The sequence below is a fragment of the Aplidium turbinatum genome, chromosome 3 (assembly GCF_918807975.1).
Source record: "Aplidium turbinatum chromosome 3, kaAplTurb1.1, whole genome shotgun sequence".
Classification (NCBI taxonomy): domain Eukaryota; kingdom Metazoa; phylum Chordata; class Ascidiacea; order Aplousobranchia; family Polyclinidae; genus Aplidium; species Aplidium turbinatum.
Window position 1 is genome coordinate 40,289,989 of NC_137474.1, and position 27,608 is coordinate 40,317,596.

The 27,608-nt window shown below is 39.5% G+C and overlaps 1 protein-coding gene across 1 annotated transcript; it reads left to right on the forward strand.

The window, feature by feature from the left end:
* Window positions 1–950: 950 nt before the first annotated feature.
* LOC145766805 (uncharacterized) lies at window positions 951–23,863 on the forward strand. The gene is made up of 23 exons (XM_082578511.1): window positions 951–1,133; window positions 1,432–1,542; window positions 2,397–2,531; window positions 5,417–5,534; window positions 5,750–5,862; window positions 6,537–6,618; window positions 7,429–7,599; window positions 8,052–8,157; window positions 8,558–8,712; window positions 9,359–9,441; window positions 9,677–9,801; window positions 10,498–10,660; window positions 11,138–11,278; window positions 11,949–12,042; window positions 12,633–12,800; window positions 13,446–13,542; window positions 13,923–14,076; window positions 14,597–15,136; window positions 15,647–15,797; window positions 15,964–18,293; window positions 18,629–18,749; window positions 19,209–20,051; window positions 20,889–23,863. The coding sequence occupies exons 1-23, from the start codon at window positions 951–953 to the stop codon at window positions 22,088–22,090; spliced, it is 7,386 nt and encodes a 2,461-aa protein (XP_082434637.1). The 3' UTR covers window positions 22,091–23,863.
* The last annotated feature ends 3,745 nt before the right edge of the window (window positions 23,864–27,608 follow it).

A 27,608-nucleotide genomic window follows, 5' to 3' on the forward strand; every position in this document is an offset into this window, starting at 1 on the left:
CTAGAAGCAATGGTCAAATCAGGAGAAGTTTTAAAAGTATCATCACAATTCTTTACGTTTTTTTTAGTATTTTTATATTTACATAAATCAATCAAATATATATAATATATATTTTCTCGTAATATCCTACTTTTGTTTAAATTATGAAAAATGGCATAAAAGTTTCACAACTAAGTATAAATATATATAATATATTTTATCATGTATGTCGTACTAGTATCGTAAAGAAAATTTGATATCTTTTGTTTATAAAGTCAGAAAATATTTTGGAAAATTTGTTATTTTAATAAGCAAATCCTCGATCCGCATGCATATGATTTTTTTTATTGGTTTGTTGTAGATAAGAAATTAGAATCTAAATGTAAGTAAGAATCTAAGTAAGAATCCAAGTAAGAATCTAAATGTATATGATATACATGATATTATATAGCCTAATCAGTAAATACTATTAATGGCACTACAAAAAGTGCTCAATGCCAAGCAAAAAAGCCAAGCAGAGCAAATTACATCAAATATAGTTATTACTTTCTGAAACCTCCACAGTCCACAGCCTGTTTAACCCAAAAAAAGGATCATCAGAAGGCCCTTATTCAAATAGAATTCGATTTGAACAAGGCGTTGTGACAATCCCTCTTTCTAAAATCTCTACAGCCTGTTTCACCCTAAAAGGGGATCATCAGAAACTCCTTATTCAATAAAGTATTTAATTCTATTTGAATAAGGACCTTCTAATGATCCCCCTTTTATGGTGAAACAGGCTGTAGTGGTTTTAAACAGTATAATAATAACTATATCTGATGTACATGATATAATCCATGCTCACATCTCAAGATTGTAGTTGTACTGTTTTTTTTATTTTATTTCCAATATAATGTAAATTAAACATGTTAATGTTTGTTTTTCTGTAGATTTTTAATCAAGGGAACTTTTCGTATCGTGATCCAAACACAATGACCCCCCTCGCATGTGGTCCTGGTCCAAAAAGTTTACAAAAACAAATTGGGCCAGAGCCATCCTCCCCAACTAAAACACCGAAAAAATTCCAAAAGCAACATCCACTTTCATCCAACCTTGGATTTCCCAAATTGACTCTTGCTCCAAAAGACTCTTTAAAGGATCAGAAAACAATAAAGGTACATCGCATGTGAAACAAGGTCACTTCAATGAGATCATTCGTTTGTCCCATCTTCAGCAGATGAGACCTGGCGATTGTCTCCGCTGGCAGATATGTATAAATAAAAATGGAGTATGCGCCTGAAAAAATAATTTAGTTTTCATGTTTTGTTTAGCAGTGTTTCAAGTTTGCATAGTAAATAAGGTTTTCAATTGAAGAAATGTTCTGAAGAATATCTCTTTTGTATGTTTACTATTGCAATGCAGAGATAAAGCAATCTGCTTGCTAGCTTTTATTAATTTTTGCCTGACAAACAGATTTCAGATAATATCAAAGCAGTACAAGTAGCCTTGGATGGTTTAAACAATAGAAGAGGAGCAACTATTAGGGAAATGGACGAATACTTGGATACAACTTACTTCATTCAGGTATATAATTGAAGACATGGATTCAAACAGGACCCAACTCCAGCAATTGGGCTTTAACCTCTCCATAGTTTCTCCACAGAATTTTTACCGAGTGAAGTTTTCAGGCGTGATGCTTCTTACCAGTATACCTCAGCAATTTTTACTAAAGTTCCACCAAACAAGTAAACGACCAAAATAATAAAAACGCATTTATCTCAATAACACCTTTACGGAAGTTGGGTCTTTTTTTAATTCACTTGGTCAATTGGTCTAGTGACAATTTTGATTAATCAACCTATTTACCTAATTGTCAAGACAGATGCTAACTAAATTTAATTTAGGTTTGTCGGCAGTCGATTGTAGCTTGAATTGACAGCGATAGACAGATTAGACAGTACTGGAGTCTTCAATTCACTATTTCATCCAGTTTTAATTTTGCTCTGAACAATTAACACTTAGCTCTATTTTCTCAAATCTAAAACTGTTGGGAAATAGTTTGGTATATCCAACGGTCATGTCTTGTTTGTATTGTGGTGGTTTTTAAAAGAAGTTTTCTGAAGTGAGTTTATTGAACATATTTGTTTTTGTGCATGGAAGGTCTGAAGAATCGCAATGCTGGCAATTCTTGGGTTATTTAACACGTATTGTTTCTGATCCTGTTTTGCCTAGAATATAGATTTTTAGTCATTATCCGGTAAAAGGCTTTTTCCATCAAATAGCTTGATAGGCCATGCAGTTTTTTGAATCCTCAGGTCCCACAGATCATTACATAGCTTGGAAAAGTTATATTCGCTGGTTTTGTATAGGAACTGCACAAAGATTGATCACTTCAGCAAAATTTCCTGATAAAAATAACAATTTTTGTGATCTTTTAGGGGATATTGCCTTCTGAAATCAGCCACTACCTTCGATTTGCATGCAAACGTGGGCTCCATTCTGGAAAAGTGATCAAAAATGGATTGAAGCGCTACAAGCTTGCTGATAGTGAACCAACTACACAAGAAAATGAGGTATTTCAACTGAACGGTCAGCAATTCAACTAGAAAGAAATTAAATTTAACATGCATGTTGTTGAATGAAGCTATTGTTGTATGTTGTTATTTGCCTCACATATTTAGGTCATAATGTCACGGCTGTTCAAGGTATTTACTTATTTAATAAATTGAGTACTGTACGCTTTTGATTGGGTTTCTATATGTAGGTAGTTTGTTGTCTTGGTCATACCTTGCTAGTATAGTATTTAATCCACACGCTCTACGATGGGATGGCGCAACGGATGAGGCGTTTGCTTTCCAATAGTGCGAATCTGGTTCGACACCCGGCTTAAGCTGATTGTTGGTAAACATCGCTCACATAAATTGGGTGGGTCTAGCCCCCCTACTCTCGTTAGTGCCAATAGCTTAGTGTGATGAGAACTTTATGTATATCTTCTCATTTCCCGAAGCTCAATGATTGGGTGTGGGGCCACCTTTACGATTCACGTTTGCGCGATGTATGTACAATTGTACATCATGTACATGGTTAAGATCGCAGGGAAAATGTAGATCACTGATCACAACATCAAAAAGTTTGATAGATCACTGGCACCGGGCAAGCTTTTTTCTATAAAGAAAGAATCACTGATTGGTCGCGCAGACCTGTATTCGCGCGCACCAGTGCATGACGCATTGTGTGTTTTCGTCTGACTGGTTTATTTGACCAGCAATTTTTTCACACTGGGTTTTGTTGCTTATCTTGAGTACTTTTCGACTTGTTTGGCTTGGACTCATGTAAGAAATCTGAGGATGAACGACAGAACGTGTTTTCAAAAAGATAGATTTTTTATTTATTCTGCTTTGTATTTCATTGTGTGGTGTGGTTGAAAATGTACGTTTGTTAATCCCCTTCCCTCCGTAAAAAATTGAAGATCGTTTTTGTATATTTACAAACGCCGTTTTTTCTAAGAATGCTTTATACTAAACCTGGGAAATCAACTGATCTTTTGATTTTTCAATAGTATGTTCAGTTGTTCACCATGATAACTAACTGCAAAAACTATGAACTCCAGTTATACTGTAGACTGCGTTTGTTTTGTGATGGTCTTCGCTCTACTGACACTGCTCTAGCGTTGACATATTTTAATTTGAAATTACGCGGGAATTCGCGTGTCGTGTGCACATCACCTCCAGCTAATTCCCGCCATGTTTAGTCACTTGTCTGCTATCGGTCGTCTTCACCAGCTGGCAAAACATTTCTGTTTTACATCGTTACAACGTCTGCGGACGATACTTTTGACTCGGCATTTATTTAACGTGTGTATCAGTTCTCATGTGCTTGAGTCAGTTAAAAAAACAACCAACGTTCTTCCATTCAGAAGTTTTCAAGCCGAGATTTTCCAGCTACACGAACTCCAGACAACAAATCTGTCATTTTTATATTGATTCAACCTTGCCAGACGTTGAATCAATGTTACTTTCTGGGGAATGATCTCTTCATTGACGCCACTCTAGCAGACAACGTGTGTAATATCAACGCATTTTTCAATGCGTGCCCCAGACAGCAAAAATCGTCATTTTTACATTGATTCAACGTTCGCAGACATTAAATTTATGTAAAAATGACGGATTTTGCTGTTTAGAACTCTATTGGAAAAGACGAAAGTTTGACTTTTTGTGTCACTGCCATGGTTCAAGAGTCTGAAGTCAGACCGAACGTCTACGACAAGCGCTGTGTGTGTGATTGCGACTGCGTAGCCTATAACTGTGTGTGACAAGTTCAGAAGTAACTTAAAAAGCGACGTCACACGTGTGCAAGCCAACAGACGTTGAATCAACTTTTGTTGGCGGCATATCAGGTCGTGTCCCAGACAATGAAATCTCTCATTTTTACAATAAGGTCGAGCATTTACTCAAGGTCTGCCGACGTTAAATCAATGTAAGAGGACGTAGGCCGCCAGTTGGGTGATTCCCTGCATTGATTATATTTCACTGCAACTTAATATTGCTTCAATCACTGCCAAAATGTTTTGGAAAATTGATGGCTAATTATTTCAGCAACGACAGGGATGTCATTTTCTCACATACTCGCTCCACTGCATCATGATACACTTGAACATTTTCTGGCTCAACGAACCTAAATCTCAGATGCAGTTCCATCGATTTGCGTTGATTATTTATTTTATTGAAAGCAATCACGGCGTGATATTGCAATATTTTGAGAAAAAAATCGATAGAATGTAAATTTAGTAGTTAAAGCATTTTGTTTATTAAACAAAACTATAAACAGATCAATTACCGCAGTGTAATTACCCTCATTTAATTGCCATACTCAGCACAGCTGAATGAAAAATCAAAGCTTTAGGCATATCGAGTAAATAAAATCAGCTAGGTGCGGAAACTTGTATAGTATTTGACAAAGCTTTCGCCACCGTAAAAGCGGTTTCTGCAGTATTTTATTCAAATAGAAGTGCTATTGATTTGTTTATAATAACGTGTCGTCTATTTGTGATAGACACTCTACAATCTACATGTGCAACCAAACGCATTGTACATTAGGACTCATTACGTAAAAATGACGGATTTTGCTGTCTGGGTAGTTTTGTGCCTGTTAAAATTACCTGGTATTTTTTACATTCAGGTTTGGTTGGCACTAATGCACCTGCATTGTATCTTTACCTAGCCGACAAACTCGTTGATTTTGACATTGTACGTTTGCAGACGTTGAATCAATGTAAAATCCAAGGGTATTGCAAACTACTGTGCACCTAGATATCAAATCAGTTCTTTTTACATTGACTTGACGATAACAATTGTTAGATCAATGTGAAAAGGTTAGTTTTTCTTTTGATTGTTGGTTGTTTGATGATATTTATACATCCCGATAAAGCTTTTTCTTGTACTTCTTATCCATTGTTTAGGAGCAGCTGTCCTGCGCACCGCCACAATTAACATGTGGTTACTGTTGTGGTACAGCTCAGTGCAACAAAACAGGAAATTCTGAGGAGCTGCTTTCCTGCGTGGACTGTGGCAACAGTGGTAAGACAAAGCCCATCAAACTTACATTTACGTTTTCATTCAAGCCTCTGTGGACTGAATGCTACTCTATGATATCGATTGACGTTTATTAATGGAAAATCGTTAATTAGGTTGAAGCAGGTTTCAATGAATTCGTATCGTTGGTAAACTCTTGAAGCAAAATAAAGCTCGAAACAGTTTCATGCAGATAAGTATAGTGTGATTTCTATTTGCAGGTCATCCTTCATGCATGAAGCTTCCTCCAGACTTGTCTTCCCGAGCGAAAGAACTGCGATGGCAATGTATTGAATGTAAAAGCTGCAAAGTCTGTGGCTCTAAAGGAAATGCGGTAAGAAATCAAAATCTAACTCTGTGATTTTTGCATTGGATTTTTTACTGTGTTGTTGAGATAACATTTATTGCCACAGCAGTGTTTTGATTTAGCCGTGGCTGTCCAAGCCAGGAAAGTCGTCATTTTACGTTGATTCAACGTCTGCAGACGTTGAATCAATCTAAAAGTGACGGGTTTTGCCTTCTGGGATACAATCCTAATGCCGTGTTATTCTATTACTGTATGACGATGGCTGTATATTATTTGCATGTCTTCAACCATTGGTGGAATTGTAACTGCTCATGGTCTAGCATGGCAATGACGTTCTGGGAGAGCAATCAGTTGCTTGAATAAAATGCCGTTGAACGCTGACCTCTGGGGCATGTACCTTGCTAGCAAAACCCTACTTTTCTCATCGATTTTCAACGTCTGTAGATTGATTCTACCACATTGATTGCGCAAATATCATGTTGGTCCTTTCTACATTGACTCAGTTTGCAAATGTCGAATCAACATAAAAAAATTGTTTTGCCAAACTAGCAAAGTTCGTTTTTTTACACAAATTTAACGTCTACAGAAATTTTAGTAGCTGCGTAGTGAATGACGTGTTGATGACAGAAACTGCGTCACGTCGATAAAATGCTGCAGTTTTTTTTTGGTCTCTAGCTAAAACCGAGTTTTTATTCTTCCAGGATAATCTGCTGTTTTGTGATTCTTGTGACCGTGCCTTCCATATGGAATGTTGCAAGCCTCCTCTTTCCAGGCTCCCGAAAGGTTTGTTGGAAATATATACAATTATACATCAGTGTTGCCCGTAGTTTTTTTCGTGTCCTAGCCAGGCTTACGTCCGGCAATTGAAGATTTGGATGAAGTGGACCGGAAGGCAAGAAAGCCAATCTTCGTGTCCACTTTCAGGCATGCCTTTAAGTGTTCTGCCAAAGACACAGTCGTATGCTCTTGAGCGGTGTCGAACCGGTGCCCTTTCGAATGCCATACTGGGTTACTGGGGTCAAGGCTCCCACCGCTCTGCTTTCAACAAACCCGTCATTAGTAGAACCAGGGTACAATACGCAGAAATGCAATATCAAATAAACTCAACCTTGCCAGATCAATTATTTTTTATTCAACGTCTGAAAACGTTGTACCATCGACGTAATACCGATTGATTGACCGGCTGAGTAATAAAGTGTAGCGCCGCATACATGGGTTATTTTGATGGGTGATCCATCATATTGGGAAAAACGTAAAAACGTAATACCTTATGTACAGCTAGAACACAGTGCACAATTATCTACTTTAACTGTGAGTGCTTGTACATAGCAAAAAAAACAAAACAGATATGACAGCCATTTCATGGAGTTCAACATTTCCGAAGAATCGGGTTTAAAACAAAGCTACCTTGTTTAAGTTTTGAAAGTGGGCTCCGCTTAATGGAAAGATAACATAAGCGGTCAGTCAGTCATTACCTCTGATTAGGATAAATTATGATTTTTACGTTGTGCGCCTGCCAGTTATTAAATCCGAAATCATTTCTGGCCAAGGTGGACTAATTACATTTAAACGCATAAACTATTGTACTTCCAGGAACATTCGAATGCAGCTTATGTAAAGCTGCGGCACTTGTCACAAAGAAACGTGCAAAGTTAAAAGACGGCAAGCTATTCAAAACGGTTCGACCAGGTCTTGGGAGGCCCACCCTCAAACAGAGACGCTCCTTACAAGCGGTGTCCCGCATCAAAAGCAACATGAAGAAAAGTAAGCTTTTCACTTGTGCTCTGAGAGTCATCCTCCTCATCAGAGATTTTATCTTCCTTTCGAAACCCATTCTTCTCATAAAATAAATAAACTTATCCCTAGCCAAAAGACCAATTCTTTTTCACGTTAATTCAGCGTCTGATCAAACGTTGATGACTTCCAGTGTAGTCCTGGGACATCGTGATCCTGGGGTTGTAAAAGTATAGACTCAAAGTGGTAGACCCCACATCCTCAAACGAAGAAGATCAGACATTGAAGTGATGTAAAAAAGATCGAATTACTGGCTGGGCTATACCGGTATACCCCAATCATTACAGTTGTTTATGAGGTAAAGGCCCTCTTTATTTTAAGCTACTTATGGTTTTTCCAACAAACAGTTCCCATTGTTTCCAAAACAACGGGGGTCACATTAAAGAGTATGTGAACTTTCATGGTGGCAATCTTCATTGCAGGGTCTTCATTAGGTTCCACACAGGAAATTTTAGCAGAGAACGGACAACACTTTCTGCAGGTGTCCTATGACAAGAAGCCCAAAGGTTTAATTGATGGAATGACCAGGTACGCATCTTTACTCTCATCTTTAACTGGTTCGTTGCACCAGATGTTTATGGTCTTCTTTACCCGCTATCACAAGGTTTCGTTTGTGGCAAAGGATGTAAGGCACATAATTCGACTTTTTACAATGCTAATGTGCTATAAATAGATTTAACAGTAGTATTGTAGATTTGGTATAGAAGTTGCTTTGTAGTACCGTATACAGGTGATAGGACACACGTTTTTTGCCGCAGCATTGTACTTTAATCAGCAAAATAATCGCAAATACACAATCATTCAAACCAGTTTACTTTGAAATAATTGTTGTTTTTTTTTACTTTGGTTGTTTCGTATTTCAATAAGAGTAGCCAAAAACATAAATTCACTGCATATTTCACATATGACAGTTATCACAATGTTGCAGATTTTTCACCCCTTCTATGGGAGGACGTACCACGGTCACTTCACAAGCAAGGAAAACCCAGCTCATGATTATGCAGGAGCGATCCTTCTCCTCCAGCAAGAAGAAGAAGAAGATCATTTCGAAAAACGATAGTGGTCCATTAGCACAGAATAAAGGTTGGTGAAGATATTTGCGGACAGGTGGCCAACTGGCCATGCTCCACCGATCAGCACCGCTCTGATTGGTCGGATTTTAGCATAGGGAAATTTTTAATCGTACCGTTTCGAAAGTTGCAGCCGGGACTGCTTTCTCCACTATCATCCCGTGGGACTTTAAATATCTTGTTAACTTTTGTGTTGCTTTCAATTCAAAATAATAAATAAACGGATAAAACCAAACAACGACACGGCATGTAACATAATGTAAAAATTTAAACTAGAAATTGCGAACGTTTTCGGCTATACAACAGCGCTTGTCAAGCATTTGAACAACTGATTTTACACATACATGAAATTATAGTGGAAAAATAAAAGAATTGACTAAATCAACATGGTAAAAGAGATAAGGCACATCACATGACGATTGAATTGAATACGTTGAGGTTAAGTTTTCAAGTAACTTTGTTATATTGAAAATTTGTTGAGTAGTCGTTTTTTCGGAGGTATGAACTATAGTTAAGTTAGCTAAGGCTGTCTTGTTTTTTTTGTGGCCCCCAATAAACCCTTTTTACCTCCGGGGACAACCAAGGGATGGACAACAACTTGTCATTAGTTTTACTTGTCAGTTTCTTTCTCTGCTTGATCTGATCCTGTTTCCTCCTAGGAGATCAGGAGAAGTCCTGCAAGGCGAATATAACGGAGCAGGATGAACAAATGTTCTTCCAGGCGAGAGAGGAATCATTACAGGTTTGCAATTAATGTTTTAATTGTTTCTTAGATTTTATGAACTGCTTTTTCACACCATACCTCTTGTTCAACCTCTTTTTTACTTCATTGCGTCAAAATTTACCAGACGTTATAAAAACGCTTTAATAAAGCTACTTTTATCAAATTTTATGCTTGAAAAAATACTTCGACACGGTTAAAACCTTATTGCCAGAGTTTTCCCTTATTTTCTAAACATTGCTTTACGTCATTGCAGCGTACAGGTGCAGTCTCAACCGAGAGCCCTGACCCTTCCTCCACCAGATGCCCTGCTAGCATCCAGTTTGGGAAATACACGATTGAAACTTGGCACTCGTCTCCCTATCCTCAAGAATACGCAAGGTACCCTCGTCCCTCAGACAGCAAATCATCTTTTACATTGATTTAACGTCTGCAGACGTTGAATCAATGTAAAAAACAACTGATTTGCAGTCTGGGCCAATGTCATTTCCTTGTCGTCCGTTTTATTTTCGATTGAAAAGCATTCATATTCGTTTAGTCAACGTAATGAAAACAGAGAATGAGATGCTTGATTCTGTTGCTGTTAAAATCTTGTCAGATTAAGTTCTTGTTGAAACTTTTCAAGCGGCTGTGATTTCCTCTTGTTGAAGCATTGCAAAAATATTTTTACATTTTTTATACTTACGGTAAGTACTTTTAATTCTCGTACTAATTTTTTAGACTTTACCCAAAATCAGATCTCTGACTTAGTTGTACTGTACTTAAAATTAATCATGGGTCCCTAAGATTATCCCGACCCGAGTCCAAAGGTTCCTCTGGGCCTCCCCGTAAACGCTGCTGTTTCGTATTCAAGTAGAATATTCCAACAGTCATTCTATATATCTAATCTATGATTGAAATATAGTTATTAATTTCCAAAACCTCTACAGCCTGTTTCAGTCTAAAAAGAGATCATCAGAAGGTTCTTATTCAAATAGAATCCTTATAGAAATTCGCTCTGCTTGGCTTATTTGCTTGGCATTGAGCACATTTTGTAGTATTAATAGTTGTTTAATTTATGATTCTATTCCTTTTTAGGCTTTCAAAACTTTATCTCTGTGAGTTTTGCTTGAAATACATGAAGTCCAACGTCATCCTAAAGCGCCATGCAGAGAAATGTCTCTGGTTTCACCCCCCTGCCAACGAAATCTACAGATCGGGGGGGTTGTCTGTCTTTGAAGTCGATGGGAACGTGAGCAAGGTTTGTAAAACATTATGCCTGGTATGTAAAGTTGCTTTTCTGTATTGTTCCGACGTCTGCTGACGTTGAATCAATGTAAAATGATGCATTTTTCTGTCTGGGATTTTGTGTGAAATTATAACGTTAGTTTTGTGTTTTTATTACCACATCATTATACATTAGTGTTTCTTTAGTAGTTAATAGTGTCGTAATACGAACCTACTTGTTACTTTTTATCATCCACCGTCATGCCTCTGCTAATTGACTACCAAGCCTATTTTAAGCCATATCCGGTAGTTTTTATTGATTGTAGTACGACAATGCGTAAACTATAGTTTTGCAACACACAGGTTGATAAACACTTTAAAGACGGTGTTGGTTCAACCACTTTGTTTCACGCTGCTTTCATTCGGATGTCTCGAATCTATTCTATCACCCCAATTTGTTTAGAACTGATGTTAAAATTACTTTTCCAATACGTTTTGTGTTTATATTTAGATATATTGTCAAAACCTGTGTCTACTGGCGAAGCTTTTCCTCGACCATAAGACTTTGTATTATGATGTGGAGCCGTTTTCCTTCTATTGCCTCACCACCAATGACTCAAAGGGTTGCCATTTTGTCGGATATTTTTCTAAGGTAACATCCAGTCCAAACCAATTGTTCTACTTATGCGGTGATATAGGTGGTGTCCTAACCCACACAGTATGGCTTTCAAGTGTTTTTCGGCATTCGAGTGTAGCAACAATTGACAGCGATAGACACGTGTTTCGCCCTTGAGCCGCAACTTATCACCAGTTGAGAATTCTGTGATATGAAGTAGTGGTGGGATACTGATGAGCCCGGCCTCATGAGCAAAACACCTCTTTATCGCTTTCAATTCTTTTTATACCGACTGCCGAGAAACTTGTGTTTTTAGAAAAGACGAGATGGCTAGCGTGGAGGCTACACCAGTATGGTTAGCAAAACGCAATGCTCGCTGTTCTAAAGTGAGTAGTCAGCCTTGTGCTGACGACAGGAAGATTGCTCCTTCTACATATGGCATTCAAAGTTAATCTTTGAACAAAAAGTTGTCTTTTTGCAAATGCCTAGCAAAAGTAGAGATTAAGACAAGCTGTAGTGCGTAGTGCGTTAGTGCGTTAATGTAGTGCGTTAATGCTTTCGGACAAACTTTTTAAAGCCTCCCTTTAACAAACGCATCTACGCGCGGGAGTCGCATCTGACGTAAGCGCCATGACGTAGAACGTAAACATTGCAACTTCTAAAAGACAATAGTTTTCGTTGTTTCAACTCAATCTTGTTTTGACAGGAAAAACACTGCCAGCAGAAATTTAATGTCTCATGTATTATGACCATGCCACAGTACCAACGGCAAGGATATGGAAGATTCCTCATCGACTTCAGTAAGCGTAGCGCGAACTTGAGGACAACTAGCTAAAATTGCCATTTTTACGTCGCTTGATTGTATGGCGACATTAAAACGGTGTAAATACGGAAACTTTATGTGTTTTTTCTGGCTCTTGCATTGAAACAATGCATGCTACCAATGAGAATGGTTAAAACCGAATTACGCCACATTTCGTTGCTCATTTTGCAGCCTGATTTATAGTGGGATTCTTTATTCTCGGACTGAAATAGAAATAAAGTCACTGGTAAATAATAATCGGTTGGTTGTTTTTTGAATCTTTATTCTCGTGCTGAAAAGCTTTTCTGAGCTCTCACGCAGAGCCGGTTGCCGAGATTGACAAGGTGAAGCTTCCGCTTGTTGAAGTGTTGTCTGCAAGTTATTCCATCCACTTGGGCCGCTAAATAGAGAGCTGTCCTTGAAGTGCGTTACTCAAGCGCACACCCCGAGGGTCGAACCATCGTTCCGTGATCTTTCCTTGCTTTGTATGGGGCTTGTGCAGTTGTATCTCCTTTTGTGTTGAAACAAATTATTTTATGCTTCTAAAAGTACTTGCTCAGAGCATAAGAATGTTCTCACTCACCCCAGGCTACCTGCTCACGAGGAAGGAGGGTCAGGTTGGGTCGCCGGAGAAGCCGCTGTCGGACCTCGGCCAGGTGTCGTATAACGCCTATTGGCGATCCGCCATCTTGGAATGCTTTGCTGCGAGAATCAACGAGAAGAAAGTTTCGTTGCAAGACATAAGCAAAGCTACCGGTTTGTCAGACGATCTTCTTTTCCTTTTTGTTTCTCATGATGCTCAATACATATTATGAATCGAAAATATTTTTACACCGCTAATCCTTGAATCCATTGTTGTATTAGTTCTCTTTGTGATATCCTCCTTGGAGTTGGGTTAAGATGATCCTAGTTTGAACTGTTTCGTGGGAGATATTTTAATAATCGAGCAAATTACAGGACTGAAAAGCATGCCTAAAATATAATAGGCCCTTTAATTTTAATATATTTAATAAGGCCCTTTTTGCAAACTTTCCACTGCACGCATTTGTGTTCGACGAAAGTTATCTCTACATCGCTGGGATGTGGTATAGCCTAGCAAATTATTTATTCTAGCAAATTCTTCTAATTGGCAAGAAACAGACGTATTGCAGCCTGCGACCAATTGTGTTTCTAAAGACAGAGAACCGCAACAGGAAATTTTGGGTTTTATGACTTTTCGAACTGCTGACATGTCCAGGCGGCTATTCAACCACGATTTTAACTTTATATGGAATTCCCACGATTTCCCCATTCATTGGCGCGGCGTGTATATTGTAACTGGTATTTCTTTTTCGTCCCTAATACGTCATTGAAAAAAATTATACTCAAAAACGTCGATTTAGTTTGAAGATATTTTTTCAGGTATCTGCCCGCATGACGTCATAAGCGTGCTGCAAAAGTTCGGGATGGTTGAAGTCAAGAGGAGAGAGCAGAAGGACGGGATCAAGGATAAAATAATGTAATTTTATCGTCTTTTTGTCGTAGGTTTGACATCAGTTGACATTGTTTTGGCGTAAAATTCTGTTTATTTCGGTTTTTTAATTCCAATCGTAGTAGCAACACAAAGCAGGCTGAATATGAAGCCTTGTTGCTGAAAGGCTTATGCTACAGAATATAAAACTGTTTTACGTTTTCCTTATTCTTTGTATTTGTATAGAATTAGAACTTTACAAATTTTAAAAAATAGGCCATGATTAAGCGTAGTGAAAACTGCCTTAAAATTCAACGTCGGCAGACGTTGAATCAATGTAAAAATAATGGAATTTTCTGTCTGGATAGCAAACCGATTATTAAATTGCAATTTCCGGCACAAACAGATATTTTATGAACTTTCTTAAGATTTCATCTGAGACGCCGGCGCCAACTAGTGGTGGAACATATGGTGAAATTACAAGAATATGAAAAGGACCCCAACAGACCTCCAAGACCCCGCGTTGACCCCGATTCGTTACGGTGGATTCCCTTACAGGCTCCAAGCTTGTTTACTGACCTGGTGAGAATATTGAACTATAGAATACAATGCTACCATGGCAATTCATTGATGGCAACTTTACTGAAACGAAGTTTATCTAGCCATTTGTAATGCTGAGAAACTGACAAAAAACGTCATATAGTAGTGTTTCGATTGGTTTATCACGTCAAATTTTCAACATACGAGACAGTTTGAGCATCTCTGTTTTGCAAGACATCATTCGTTAAGCAGTTTCATCGTCCGCAAATTCCAGTTTAAATCCGTATGGCCTAGTTGCCATGGTAAAGCTTTTATGCAGTAATTGTGTTGTAAGTTGGTGTTCATTCATATGAATATTGACGCAATAACTGATAAATAAATTGATTGCAGCACAGTAGTCCCTGCTTTTAGCTCACCTCGATACTGGACAATTTTGGGATCATTAAATGGAGGGCGATTCCCTGCCATTCTTATACATTCAGTAATTCCGGACCAAATTGGGCTTAATAAGCGGGGACTACTGCATTGACTCAACATTTAACACAAATCGTATCTATTGCAGTCTGGCGTAAGAATACCTGATGCCACTCCAGAGAGAAGCAATCGTCCTTCAAGTAAATCCCAAACTCCTCCATCTTCGCACTCCAATGAGGAACCGAATGTCAATGGCGATCTTGAATCCGATAATGACATTGTGGATGTCACTGAGGTGCAAAGTCCTGGAGGATTTCCCAAGGATACCATGTCAGCTGATGAAAATAAATCAGGAAATGATCTTATGAAGATCACAAAAGTTCACAAAGATGTTGATGGTGTAGTTCCGCATGATAAGATCCTTTCCAAAGACATTCAAGTATTTCCTAAACACAATGGAGCAACATCCAAAGAGAATTCTCCTCCTTCCACGCCGGATCACTGTGGAAGAGGTCGACTAAAAAAGCTCCTTTTTTCACCTTCCTCTGCATCCTCGCTGCATCCTCCCTCTTCTCAAGATGAGATGTCATCTTCTTTAAAGACCAGTTCTCCTAGGAAGAGGAGGAAGAGAAAGGTGAAAGATTACCCATGGGGACATGTCAAGAAGAAAAAGAAAAAGCTACCAGATGTAAGTAAACATAGCACGTGCTACCCATCTTACATTTTTTAATCCAAATGTTGTAGAAGTGGAATTTAAACTTGAATCATCATTATAAGTTATTTAATACACTGAACAAGACACGCTTCGGACTTTGGAACGCCGGGCTGTTTATATGTTTTGCTATGATTTCACCTGAAAATATAATTTCAGCTTTAGAAATAGGTTTACTGAACATAACATGAAAACGAAAGACCTACAATCCTATATATTGTTTATACTGTATAACTAACATTCTATCAATTTCATCATGGTGCGTGAAATCCATGGCTGAAAGCTTGCAAATGTAGAGATCTAGGCCAATCAAGTTCATTTTCGGTACGACCCCACATAAACAAATTAACAGTGAAATAAGCTGCACAACTATTCTCCAACCGATATCCTGATGCACTCTTTTTGATGCTTTATTGTCGAAAGTGTCATTTGTGTTGAATAGACATGCTTTAATACTAATATGATGTGAACTCCATCTCTGTGTAGGATGTGGTTGAAAAGTCACGTGACGGTAAAGCAACCCTTGGTGATGGGCAGGGCTTACAAAGTAACGACGACCAATCAGTGAACGGCAATGGGTGGCGATTGGGGAACCCCCACGTGACATCATGTGATGACAACGATAGCAACAATGAAGGTAATATGACGTCAAACTATTTAAGATAGGCCGTTGTTTAGCATTCTCACAAGTGTTTGTTGCCGCACGTAAGATTTAGATCATCTACTGATGTGTATTTTGCAAACCACATGCACAAGAGCCTTTAAAAACGATTTGCTTTCAAAATGTCTTTTCTGGCTTGTAGATCTTCTTGGAGAAGCATACCCGCCAACTTCAAGTGCACGGCGGCTAAAAAACGATGATGCGACCGATGATGGACTCTTGGTACCTCAAGTAGTCCTAGGTCAACCAACCCTTGGTACAAAACGAACCCGTAGAAAGAAGAAGAGGCGGGAAGTTTCAAGAAGGCTGATGAAAAAAGATTTTTCTGAGTCGGGACACAGTAGAGCTGAATTGAAAGAAACCGTGTTGGACTCTAACGTGAAACTGCGATCTATGGCTAAGGATGAGATGAAAGAAACGGTATTGGACACCAGTTTGGAATCACTCTCTGTCGCTAAAGAAGACGCAACGCCAACTCAAGATGGTTTAACCAGAAAGAAATCGCTTCAAACCACCATGGGCCGCTTTTTTCAAGCGAAAACAAAACCAGTTTTGCAGAAGAAGTGTTCAAACACGAATAGCAACAATGCCACGCATTTGGAAGAAAATGTAAATGCGACGATATCTTTCACTCCAGAAGACCCAGCCGAGCTTGCAGAGGCATCGCCTGATCTAATTTTAGAGTCACAGCAAAAAGATTCCGACGCCGTGCCACATAATCATCTCTTGCAAAATGATGGCAAGCTAGTGTCATCGTCAGCTGGGGGGTCTAAGCCGCGTCGCCGCAGCGCTGTAGCTGGCGATAATTTTGTTGCTAGTTGCCTTTTGTCCAACAAAGACTTAAAACCATTTGCTGTGGACAAAAGAAACACTAAAGCTCGCCCTTCTAAACGTAAACGTTCTCGAAGAAGGGCCCTTAGCACTGATCTTCGCCCACGATTGTCAGATGCTATTGAACATACTAAGTCAGAAGACGAAAGTTCAAAAGATGTTATACAATCGAACGGGACTTTTTTAGGGGAAAGCCCCCAGTATCAAAGCAATGATAACGACTTGAAATCTCTGAATGAAACAGACAGCCAAATATCGGTTGTCGCTTTTGCAAAGCCTTGGATATCTTCTCTCGTAGTTTCAGGCTCTTCCAGCTTCTCTAAAACAAATCGAAGTTTGTCGAAGTTGGCCAGAGATGAAACATTCAGCACAATGTCTCTTCGGATTTCCACCAATGGACCTCTTCCAAAAAAGGAACATGCCAAAATCAATGAAGTCCGATCTCCATCATTGACCAGCTACCGCGAAATGAGCAGAAATGACCTGGATGAAGATACTGCATCTCTGTCTTCCTTAGACGCCGTTGTGGAGTCTTCATCTTGCGGATGTAGCTCTGATGAGGATGCCGATGATGCGTTGGATGCTGCGAGTGATTCCGATGATTTATGGCTGAAAACTAGAAAAAAGAAATCTGTTCAACCAAGCAAGGCAATTGCAAAAGCCAACACCAAAGAGTTGGTCGAATTGAGCAAGAACACAATTCACCAAAATAATCTGCTTAAACCTCTGTCTGTTCACCAAGAGAAATGCTTTGAACTGGGGGCTGAAAAACGGGTTGTGAGGAGACCCAATGTTAAAAGGGGCCGCGGGAGGCCTCGTAAATACCCTGTCATGAAACAGGGTGAAGTCAGTAGTGTTGTAAAGCAGAAGACATCTATGCAAGGACTAAGACGACGGCGAAGACGCAAAGCCGTATGCGCTTCCAGATTATCTGCACAGAAAAATGAAGAGGACGACAGTAAAATACTGAACAAACGTGGTGAAAATTATCTGACCAACGGCGAAGATGATATCGGCAAACCGAATCATGTGCATTCAAACGTAGGTAGCGAATCTAACCTCAACCACCAAAGCTCTGGTGAAGAAAACATCACACTTACAGAATCTGATTCTTTCCTAGAAGACAAAACAGACGTTTTCCAAGATGAAGTTGAACCAGTCGATGAGAATGATGACGCAAGTTCAAAGGTCAGTGACTCGAGTTCAAAACTCAATGATACTTTGCCGTCTATCCAAGTCATCGACAAAGATTCTTCAAATGTATATGATTCGAAATCCAGGGGTAGCTTCCAGGACGTGTCCTCAACGGAAAGATCGTTTTCTCATCACGGAGATCCGAGTTTGGGAACGTGGAGTGAAAAATGTCCTGCAGATGCAGACACGTGGAGTTTGCTGCAAACCTCTTCGAAACCGCTACCAAACGTGGATGATGATTCGTTGATGGAGAGCTCTTCTTTCATCAATGTTCCTATGGATGATAGTTTAGGAGGAGTATTTGCCGCTGTATCAAACGTACCTCCCTCATCTCCACTGTCGAACTCTCCTACGCCTTTCTCCGACTGCGATACAAAACAGGAAGATGACACAGAAAATGAACTGGCATCTACTCTTTCTGAAGATATTGCAAGAAACGTGCCACATGTAAGTAGTCGTGAACAAATCCCGTTTAAACATCTCATGTTTTGTTGTAAGATTTAAATGAAGCGGACACAATAGCAAGGAATGTCCATGTCTAGATTGTCTACCTTCACTTACATTTTTGAGTGTCTCGTGAAAGTGTGTGCACTTGATAAGTCTGCACCACCAGCTTTTGGAGCGCCTGGCAGCCGACATACATTTATTCGCAACCCAGATTGCATGATTGTTAGCTTCGTTTTACGTTCATGCCATGCTGCGTGTGGTACAAGAAGTTGTTACAGCAGAACTGGGTGAGAAATGAGAATTCAAAGCGAAAGTATTATTTTTGCTGATTTCAGAACATAATGAGCACACCGTTACCTGAAGACAACAAACACTTGTTGTCTTCCTATGAAGAAGAACGGGAGATCCGTGCAGCTGTAGCCTCGATAACAGGCCTGGACTCAAATTCTTCCCTTGGTGAGTTTAGTAGTTTACTTTCGTTTTTTTTTTATGTAAATTGGGTTACTTTTTGTTGTTTTTTGGGTTACTTGAGGTCATTCTGGTGCAGATGGCCTTTTAGTCTATCTTGTGATTCAGACTAGCGTCAGAAAATGAAATCGTTAATACAGAAACGTATTTGATAAGTAGTGTGTGCTTCTGCATTCAATCACAGTGTTTTTAAATGGAAGACAAAAGAATCCTTGTGTTTGGACAGAGCATTTCTGCTTGCATTTACTATCAACGCCTTATAAAATTTTCACTCATCACTAAGAATGCTGTTGTTTTGTTACTTCGTTTTACTTTTCAATTTTTGTCATCTAATTGTGGTATACACACTTTAGAGAATATAATACTGGAATAACGCGAAGTTTAAATACAGTAGAAACTATCCCCTTGCGATTTCCCTTAATTTTGACGCTACTGTATTTTTTAAAGGAATTGATTTTGAAGCCCATGGAAGACATGTTAGTGGCTGTGGAGATGCAGTTGAGGTCAGTTATGCAGACGACAAAGAAGAACGAGGACTCCAAGAAAGACATGTGGAAGGTGCAAGTTCTATCAGTGATTTCCAGGGAGAAAACTTCCAGTCTCTTCCTGAATCTCCACAGAGGTTTCCTCAACCTCTCAACATTGCGTTTTGTGATGGCATGCAAACGCAGCAGCTTCATGCATCTTCATTTTCCGCAACTGCAGATGAAAACACAGGGTGCTTTGATACTGAAATTAATCTTCAGCTAAAAGGTATCGTGAAGTCCAGCAACAGTAGCCAAAGTGAAGAGAGCACTCACATGTACGACCAACCTCCCAGCGCTGGACGAGCTTCGGAGAACCACAGTCCACCTGAGCTCTGCCAACAAACTGACAACACTCAACATAGTTTGTTGTCACAAAATCCCCTTCATCAGCAACTCCCAAGCTGTAAAAGTCTAGCGGTGAATAACTCTGAGATATTGGTCGAAAAACCTGGCTGCTTCTCTTCTGTGGCAGAAGTGCCCACCAAAGCAGACTCTCACCATGCGAACGAAGGTTGTTCTACAAGCGGTTATGAAACACAGAGCAATCACAGCACGAGTCCCCATGCGATGCGGGATGACGTCAGCATTTCAAAACCTGGCAGTCGTGTCGAGATGACTTTGGCTGCAATTCCCCAACTCGTGGCTGCCCGCACGTCTCCACCTACACAAGCCAATGACATTGTGATTGACTCCGAACATGGAAAAGCCGATCCTGTGTCAACCAGCCTGTCTACAACTATGCACTCTGCTAGTAACGGCTTCGGTAAGATATATTTTAACTGACGGAAGCACCAACCTTGAATCTTTTAAGCGGCCGATTAAGTTAATTGTGATTTCGGTTTAAGTGGAATTCGTCGGTGGATTAGTAATTTTTAATTCTAATCAGTGGGTTAATTTTGGTGCATAAAAGGAACAAATAGTCCATAAAGCAAACTGCATGGTGATCCATTGGTGATGCATCTGACACTTAGACTCGGCAGTTTCTCGAAATGACAGCTCATTGACAACTAGTTTTGATTTAAATTTTTTCGAAGCGAGGTTTCAAGAGGAACCAGTTGTTATAAGAGTGAAACTCTTTTACAAAGTTTTTTTTTGTAACTAAGAAAATCCATTTTAACGTACTTACTCTCCGAACAAACTGTAGTTCATTGACAGACCGGTTGCCGCACCATTTTGTGGTACCTTTTGATGAATAAGATTTTCTTATTCCTCTTCATACGATAAGTAGACGTGAAGAATTAGCTTTTTTTTCAAAATCTGTATACGTTTATTCCAGTGTACGTAAGCCAAGGAGTCTGTTACAAGATGCACGAATAGAAATAAATTTTAATTTGAGTCTGATCTACCGGCAACAATATTGTTAGTAATTTTCCTTACACACTTACACAGTACGTTGTACAATCGGCACCAAAAATAGTTTTATCATTGAGCAAGTACAATCGAATAGCTACCGGTACACAAAAACTTAGCAGTGCAGGGAAGAAATTAGAACTTGTTGTGGTCACACTTCCATAAGCCAATGCTGTACCAAACTTCAATAATAATAATGTTACTTTTTGTAGTTTAATAAGTAATTTATAAACTTATTTACCTTTTATAGACCAAGGAACAGATTACTTAATGTCTCCTTCCACCCATTATGGAACATCCTCTTGCCATGAAACTGCTTCAAACCAACATCCAGCGACAACATCCTGCTTGGAGCCAGTTATCCCTGATCATCGCTCAATGTCTAAAAATTCCGAGTACTCAGAAACTTTCTCTCCAAACTTTGTATCTTCTGCATCAGTAAGAAGACCCAGCTGCTCTCTTCTAGATGAAGAAATACCAGCATCCGTCGAAAATTCATCTATCCACTCCTGTGTGGTTTTACAACGTCCTCCATCGACCAACAATAACCCAGCTGAGCTATTCCAAAATCTCAATCGTGTCCATGGATTCAGTGACGACAGTTTTTCTCCATCTTGTACTTCCGAGATTGATGTTCCTCAGGAGCTACCTGGAGCGGACCAAACCTCCTCCACACTCGACTCCCACACTTTTCAAAACTATCATCATTTGACTCGTGACACTGGAATGGAATCGTCACTTGCGAAAAATCCGCAGTTTTCTCAAAGAGAGCTTTCTTTTCAGGACTCTCACGTATCATATGAGCAACGCATGACCACTAGTTGCAGACCAAGGTTGAAGTCCGTGGGGGATTTTAGGGCGCCGCCTAACGTTAAGTCTCCCGTGGTAAGACCCCATTCTCAGACTTCCGTTTCAAGGAACGTTAGAGATGTACATTTACCAAGGCAGCAAGGTATAACATCCAAAAGTCATCCTCCCTTCTCATACGAAGACGAATATTTTGCCGGTGATTTCCACTCCAAACAAACTCCTCCCAATCCTCCAGGTCGTTGTTATCGTTCAAGCTTTCAAGCTTATGGTCCTTTTTCTTGCCCATCGCCTTACGAAAATGACACATACAGCAGCTTTTCCTACCACGAGGCCAATGACCCTAACCCCAGCTATGGTGCTCAATTCAACGCCACAAGCCGCCCTAGGCAAGAAGCTAGTTTTGACTTTTCTTCAGATCGCAGAAGACTCGAAAATGTACCTTGTCCATCGAATGTCCCACCACTCCCCTCGCATTACCAAGGCCCGGATTTTGGGGACTTCGAATCAGGTCCGAATCTGCTGCTAAATAACCCAAGGTTTGGACGCAACTTTCAGCACCCTAATCCAGGCCAAAATCCATACGGGCCTCGCCCAAGCCATCCTGTTGGGGATTGCAGCATTGCGTACAATACGTACCGGTAACAAACTGCGCCGACAGTTTGATTCCGTGGGTCAACTGGTGCTCGTGTTCCCAGCAAGAAAATCAGTCCTTTTTTATATTGATTCAACGTCTGCAGACATTGAATCAATGTAACAATGGACTGATTTGCTTGCTGGATTATAAGCTCAAGAGAGACAATGCGTTTTTTCATTGATGCAACTGGAAATATCGGGCTTTGCTTCATTCAGGGGTGTACAATATCCGACTGACGGGTGTACCAGTACCACACTTATGATTTGCTTGCAGTCAATGGAAGAACATATGGCTACTTAGACATTTTAAGAATTTGTGATCACTGATTCTACAGTACTGGATTGTATCATCACCAATCCAATTAGTTGAAGGCTTTTTGCAACAGAAATATTTCATTTTCTATTTTTTGAGGGGCACTCATGCTTTGTTGTTTTTGCACGAATTGTCACTATCAATTTGCTTCTACACATCAATGTTTTGTTACGTTGTACTGGGATAATTTCCGTTAATTTCTACCGAACACCAAACGACATTTGACTTCCAACTGTGATGGCACCTCTAAAAAGCTGCTAAAGTTACGCTGCTCCTTGACTAATTTTAAAGATTTAGGCTGCAATTTACCTTGTGTCAAACAACATTATTTCTCACTACCACATTGAGGTTTTTGCATCCATCAATGATCCTTCTATGGCTAATGTCTCTCATTCTTGTCTATGAGATCACGAGCGTTGTTACAGGAGCGAACATTTTCTAATTAGTGTCGTCACGGGATTTCATATTTTTTTGGTCTGACAATCAAAGCATTGTTTTTAAACTATCGGCGACGTAGTTGTGTAGTAGGAAATGAAATCTCTCAGGCGCAGTAGGCTGCTATGCCAATATAGGCAATATACCACAGCAATCCTGTGCTGTGGGTAAAACTTTTAGAAATGGACAGGCTGTTTATTTACTTTTGTCAACCATTGTAATTTGTGTGATACGTTCAAGATGTCATTTTTCATTTGATTTCTAATGTGATCAGCACAATGAACTACAGTGCTGCTTTGTCCCTGGTAGAAATTCAATAGATTTTCTCCGATTTGTTTCTTTGCACCTTGGAAACACTTTTCTGACATCACCATCGAGTTTGTTTTTTCACATCGCATGTTTTACAGACATTTCTACACCAGATAATCGGCTAGCCACACTTGTGGTAAATTTTACATGAATTGATATTCTGGCAATGCATTTTACACCTTTACCGCTTCCTCGATCAAAAGGACGTTAGAAGAATTTTTTCTCTTGCCATTCGAGTTTATTCCGTGTTTGCGGTGAGACGAAGCATGTGCTAAACAGCTTATATCCCACGTTTTCGCACTACGCCTGTTCTTTCAATATCTTTATGGGGTAGCTTGTATGCGAATGCTGTAAAGACATATCCAGCAAGCAAATAAGTCCTTTTTTGCATTGATTCAACGTTTGCAGATGTTGAATCAAAGTAAAAAAGGACCCGATTTGCTTGCTGAGTATAAGCCCCATGGCATATTGCATTTGCTGCATTAAAACTATGTTCAAAATGTATTGAATTTATATCAACTGCTTTTTTTTACCATGTAAATCGTAGGAGTCGATTGCGTAAACGTAAATTATTGCCAGCTGAAAATTTTGTCTTGACCATAGCATTAAATTATTGTTAAAATATCTAACATTATTAGCTGACCTGTCAGCGATGCGGTTACCGACTTGCACCATGGACAAATCTTTTATTTCTTTTTTGTGTAAATAAAATCTTTTGTCACGTAGATTTAAAGAATTCATTTTTTCTCAACAGCGTTCTAAATTAGACTAGTTGGTAACTTGGTGGCGTTTGGGCTACTTTAAACCCCAATCATAGCAAGACGTGCACGCCACGACGCTAGGCATACGCTACGAGAATACAACAGTTACCTGAGCTATTTTTAAGCTGATTAGTTTTTCAGATGAAGCACATGAAACTTTTTTTATTTTGCAACCGACCACATAGAATAGCCCACGCTGCAAACCACACATAACAGACAGCTGTTGGCGTGTCATCACAGGTCGTGATATGGATCAGCTTACCGATGCTCTTTTGAGCCTGTTGCATGTGCTCATCAGTCAGACTGGCGGGATAAATCAGCAGAGGTGGGCAAAGTTACTTTCAAAAGTAACTGAGTTACAGTTACTTGGCCAAAATAGTAACTGAGTTACCGTTACAGTTACCAATTTTAAAAAGTAACTAGTTACCGTTACTAGTTACAGTTACTAGTTACTTTCAGTTACTCACAAATCTGAACATAAAATTCTGCACCTGGCCAGCTCTGCATGCAAGCCCAGTTTAACCGCAATGTTTGATATATAGTGTTAGAGCCATCCATGCTAACATAACAGCACAAGTACAAAACCAACAAGATTTTATTTTAAAAAAATACTCAGTGGCTTATATGTTTATTTCCTTTGAGAAATACGAGCATTTCAAAGTGCTCGTCACTCAGGCCTGCCCTTTTGGGCTTTAAAATGTCCATCCTTGCCCAATCGTCGTCGTTGTGTGAGTCCCTGGGGCCGAAAGTCTATCCTTTTACCGCCCCAGATTCACGATGTTCCCGGACTACACTGGAAGGCTACTAGAGAGCAGCCAGTCTTTGGTTTCATCATCCATGACGCAGACCTTCCACTCCGTTAGGTGGCTTGAAGATGTTACAGTCATCGATGATGTCCGCCCCGATAGTTCAATTGGTTAGCGGGTCACTTCTGGAACGAAAAAGCTTCAAAATCAAGCGGCACTGGTTCGACTCTCAGGGCATGCGCTTGAGCAACGCACGTTAAGGACTCCTCTCTATTTAGCGGCATCTAATAGATGGAATAATTTCCCCGGCAACAAGACTTCAACAATCGGAAACTTTACTCTGTCAATCTCGGTGACCGGGCCTGCGTCAGTGATTTAAAACCTCTACAAGTATTCGAAACTGCCAGAATTAAGTTCTGCAAGAAGCTTTCCCAGTCCGAGGATAAAGATTTAATCAATCAATCAATGATGTGGTCTGCGGTCTGTTCCTCGGCACCACATTCACAGGAGGAAGAGGCCATTTCCCATTGGTGCATGGTTGAGCGGAAAAGCCCGACGCCCGTACGGAGATGGTTGAGGCGCACCCATGCCTGTCTTGGTAGTGTCAGGCCGATGGAGCGTGTGTCGGCGTCGGGGATGAACGAATAGTCTGGTGATGAACAAGTGCTGCAATGAAAACAACATTTCCAATGCAGCACTTGACGGAATGGGAGTGTTATGTTTTTAAAACAGTTTTTTCATCGGTCCAATTGTGAATCTGGATCCGCTTAACTTGTCCTCAGGGTCCGCTTCCAAATACTCCTGTAACAGATTCAACGCGCATTGCTTTCTTTTCTAGGTATTTGCGTAAAGTGGTGCAAAAGTCCTCCGTGGCTCTACCTACCACCATCCACTTCAGCGTCGCTGCTGCTCCCATCTTCAGCAGACCAGTTTGCTTCTTCAATTGCTTGAAGCATGTTCTGTTTTATTTTTGTCTTCAATTCAGCAGTGTCGCTTAATGATCAGGCATTAAACACAGATAAGTCTAAATTGTAGGTGGAATGCAGTCGCTGTCCTCGAACCAATGACCAAATCTGGTTTGTATTGCTTCCACAAGAACGTCCACCAACGGCAAGCAAACAGCAATGCTGTTGCTGGTTTTAATGTCAGACAATCTTTTTAGAGGCATTGCAAGCGTTACACTAAATGCAATAAGTTTCAACTTCTTGAATGTAACTATAACTAACTGACTATAAGCATCAACAAGTTTCTTTTAATCGCTGCGTGTTTCTTGATGCTTAAAGTCAGTTAGTTAGTTACCTTCAAGAAGTTGAAATTTACTGCATTTTTATAAATATTTTCAGGTTCCTGATGAGGGCTTAAGTTAAACCGAAAACGTTTGACTGTTAAATTCATTTGTAAATATGTAAAATTTATTATTATAATGCTCAACCCTGTTGCATTGTTGTGTCTTGCCTGTCTTTGGTACATATTGATTAATCGCCAAAAACAACTAATTTAGCCAAATCAGTTATAAAAAATCGCCAAAAAAGAGCTAAATCATAAATATGAAGCTAAACGTCTTAAAAAATCGCCAGATTTCTGGACTTTGGCGATCAATTCGCCAATATGGCAACCCTTCTCCACCAGTCCACAAAACAAAAGTAGAACCGCGCATGCGCAGTGCTGCGCCGATACATCTGCGAAAAAAATGCATTATTGCGCAAAACGCAGCAAACACGCACTAAGCAAGACACAAACACGTGCAGAGAAATAAACGGCAATTAAAAACTAAAATTTCAATACAAAAGTAACTTGTAACTGTAACTGTTGAAAAAGTGTTAAAATAGGAACTAGTTACCGCGTTTCGTTACTTTTGGAAAATAGTAACGATCGAAGTTACCGTTACAGTTACTCAAAAAGTAACTAGTTACAGTAACTAGTTACTTTTGTAACTAGTTACTGCCCACCTCTGTAAATCAGCAGTTTAATTCGTCGACTACGCGCTTTTTTGTGCCCGACACGGAAAACAGTTTGTTTCTCCGCATTGGAAGATTACTTAGTTTTTCGTTTATGTATATCAAGAGCGATGCAATTACATGTTTTTAGACGGCCTTTTTCATTGCCAAATTATCCTCCAAAAACGGACCTGTAAAATCATTTAGTTTTTTTAGTTAAATTCCATAGCCCTTTGCATTGTTATGTAGTCAAAGATGAGTCCCAGGCACCTTTACAGAAAAGTAGAAGCCTACTACTGCTACTAGTGAATTTTAGAGGGAGGGGTGACGAGATGGCCATCCCACAGCCCTATAGGGTAGGCCTTTTTTGTTAAAAATGTTTAGTAAGCGCGATTATAATTTTTGTTCAAAGTACGGTATCATAATAAATTGTATTCGACATTTAAACTTTCATAGAGAGGTTCGATTGATGCTTTAATCTATAAGGACATTGCCTTTTAATCAAACTATTAGCCTACAGTTTTTACTTACCGTATCCGTTTTTAGGCATATATCATGCTCTTCATATTCCCATAGCCCAGCGTTTCTCAACCTGGGGACCCCCAAGGGGGTCGCGAAGGTCATTTCATGGGGGTCGCAAAGATATTCATAAAAGACAGATAAAAGATTTTTGAAATCGCAAAAATTTCCGAATAAATGAAAAATCTATGCAGCAATCACTTTAGTAGGCTTATATGGGGTAACTTTGGCCTTCTGGGGTAACTTTGGTCCACATCTGAATTTTTTTGTTTTTTGCACAACTCCAGTTTTTCTTGCAACTTAGACGATTATAACCTCTTGTTTCTGATTATACATCATATCATAACGTATTTCTAGCTGTTAACTTTGTTTTTGCGATATCTGCTGCTGAATAATTCCATCAGAAAAAGGTTAGAAATTTGAAGCCAAATTTCTGAGCTGTCTACTTTCACTTCTGCAGTGAAACTGAGTCAGTGTGGTAAGTTATTTTTTGCAATTTCTCATCCT

Bases quoted from the DNA above. Each gene is read 5' to 3' on its own strand.
- LOC145766805 (XM_082578511.1), top strand. From the start codon at position 951: ATGACCCCCCTCGCATGTGGTCCTGGTCCAAAAAGTTTACAAAAACAA. The intron at 7,600-8,051 runs GTAAGCTTTTCA...TCTTCATTGCAG, and splicing joins CAAAAGCAACATGAAGAAAA to GGTCTTCATTAGGTTCCACA. The intron at 15,798-15,963 runs GTAATATGACGT...TCTGGCTTGTAG, and splicing joins CAACGATAGCAACAATGAAG to ATCTTCTTGGAGAAGCATAC.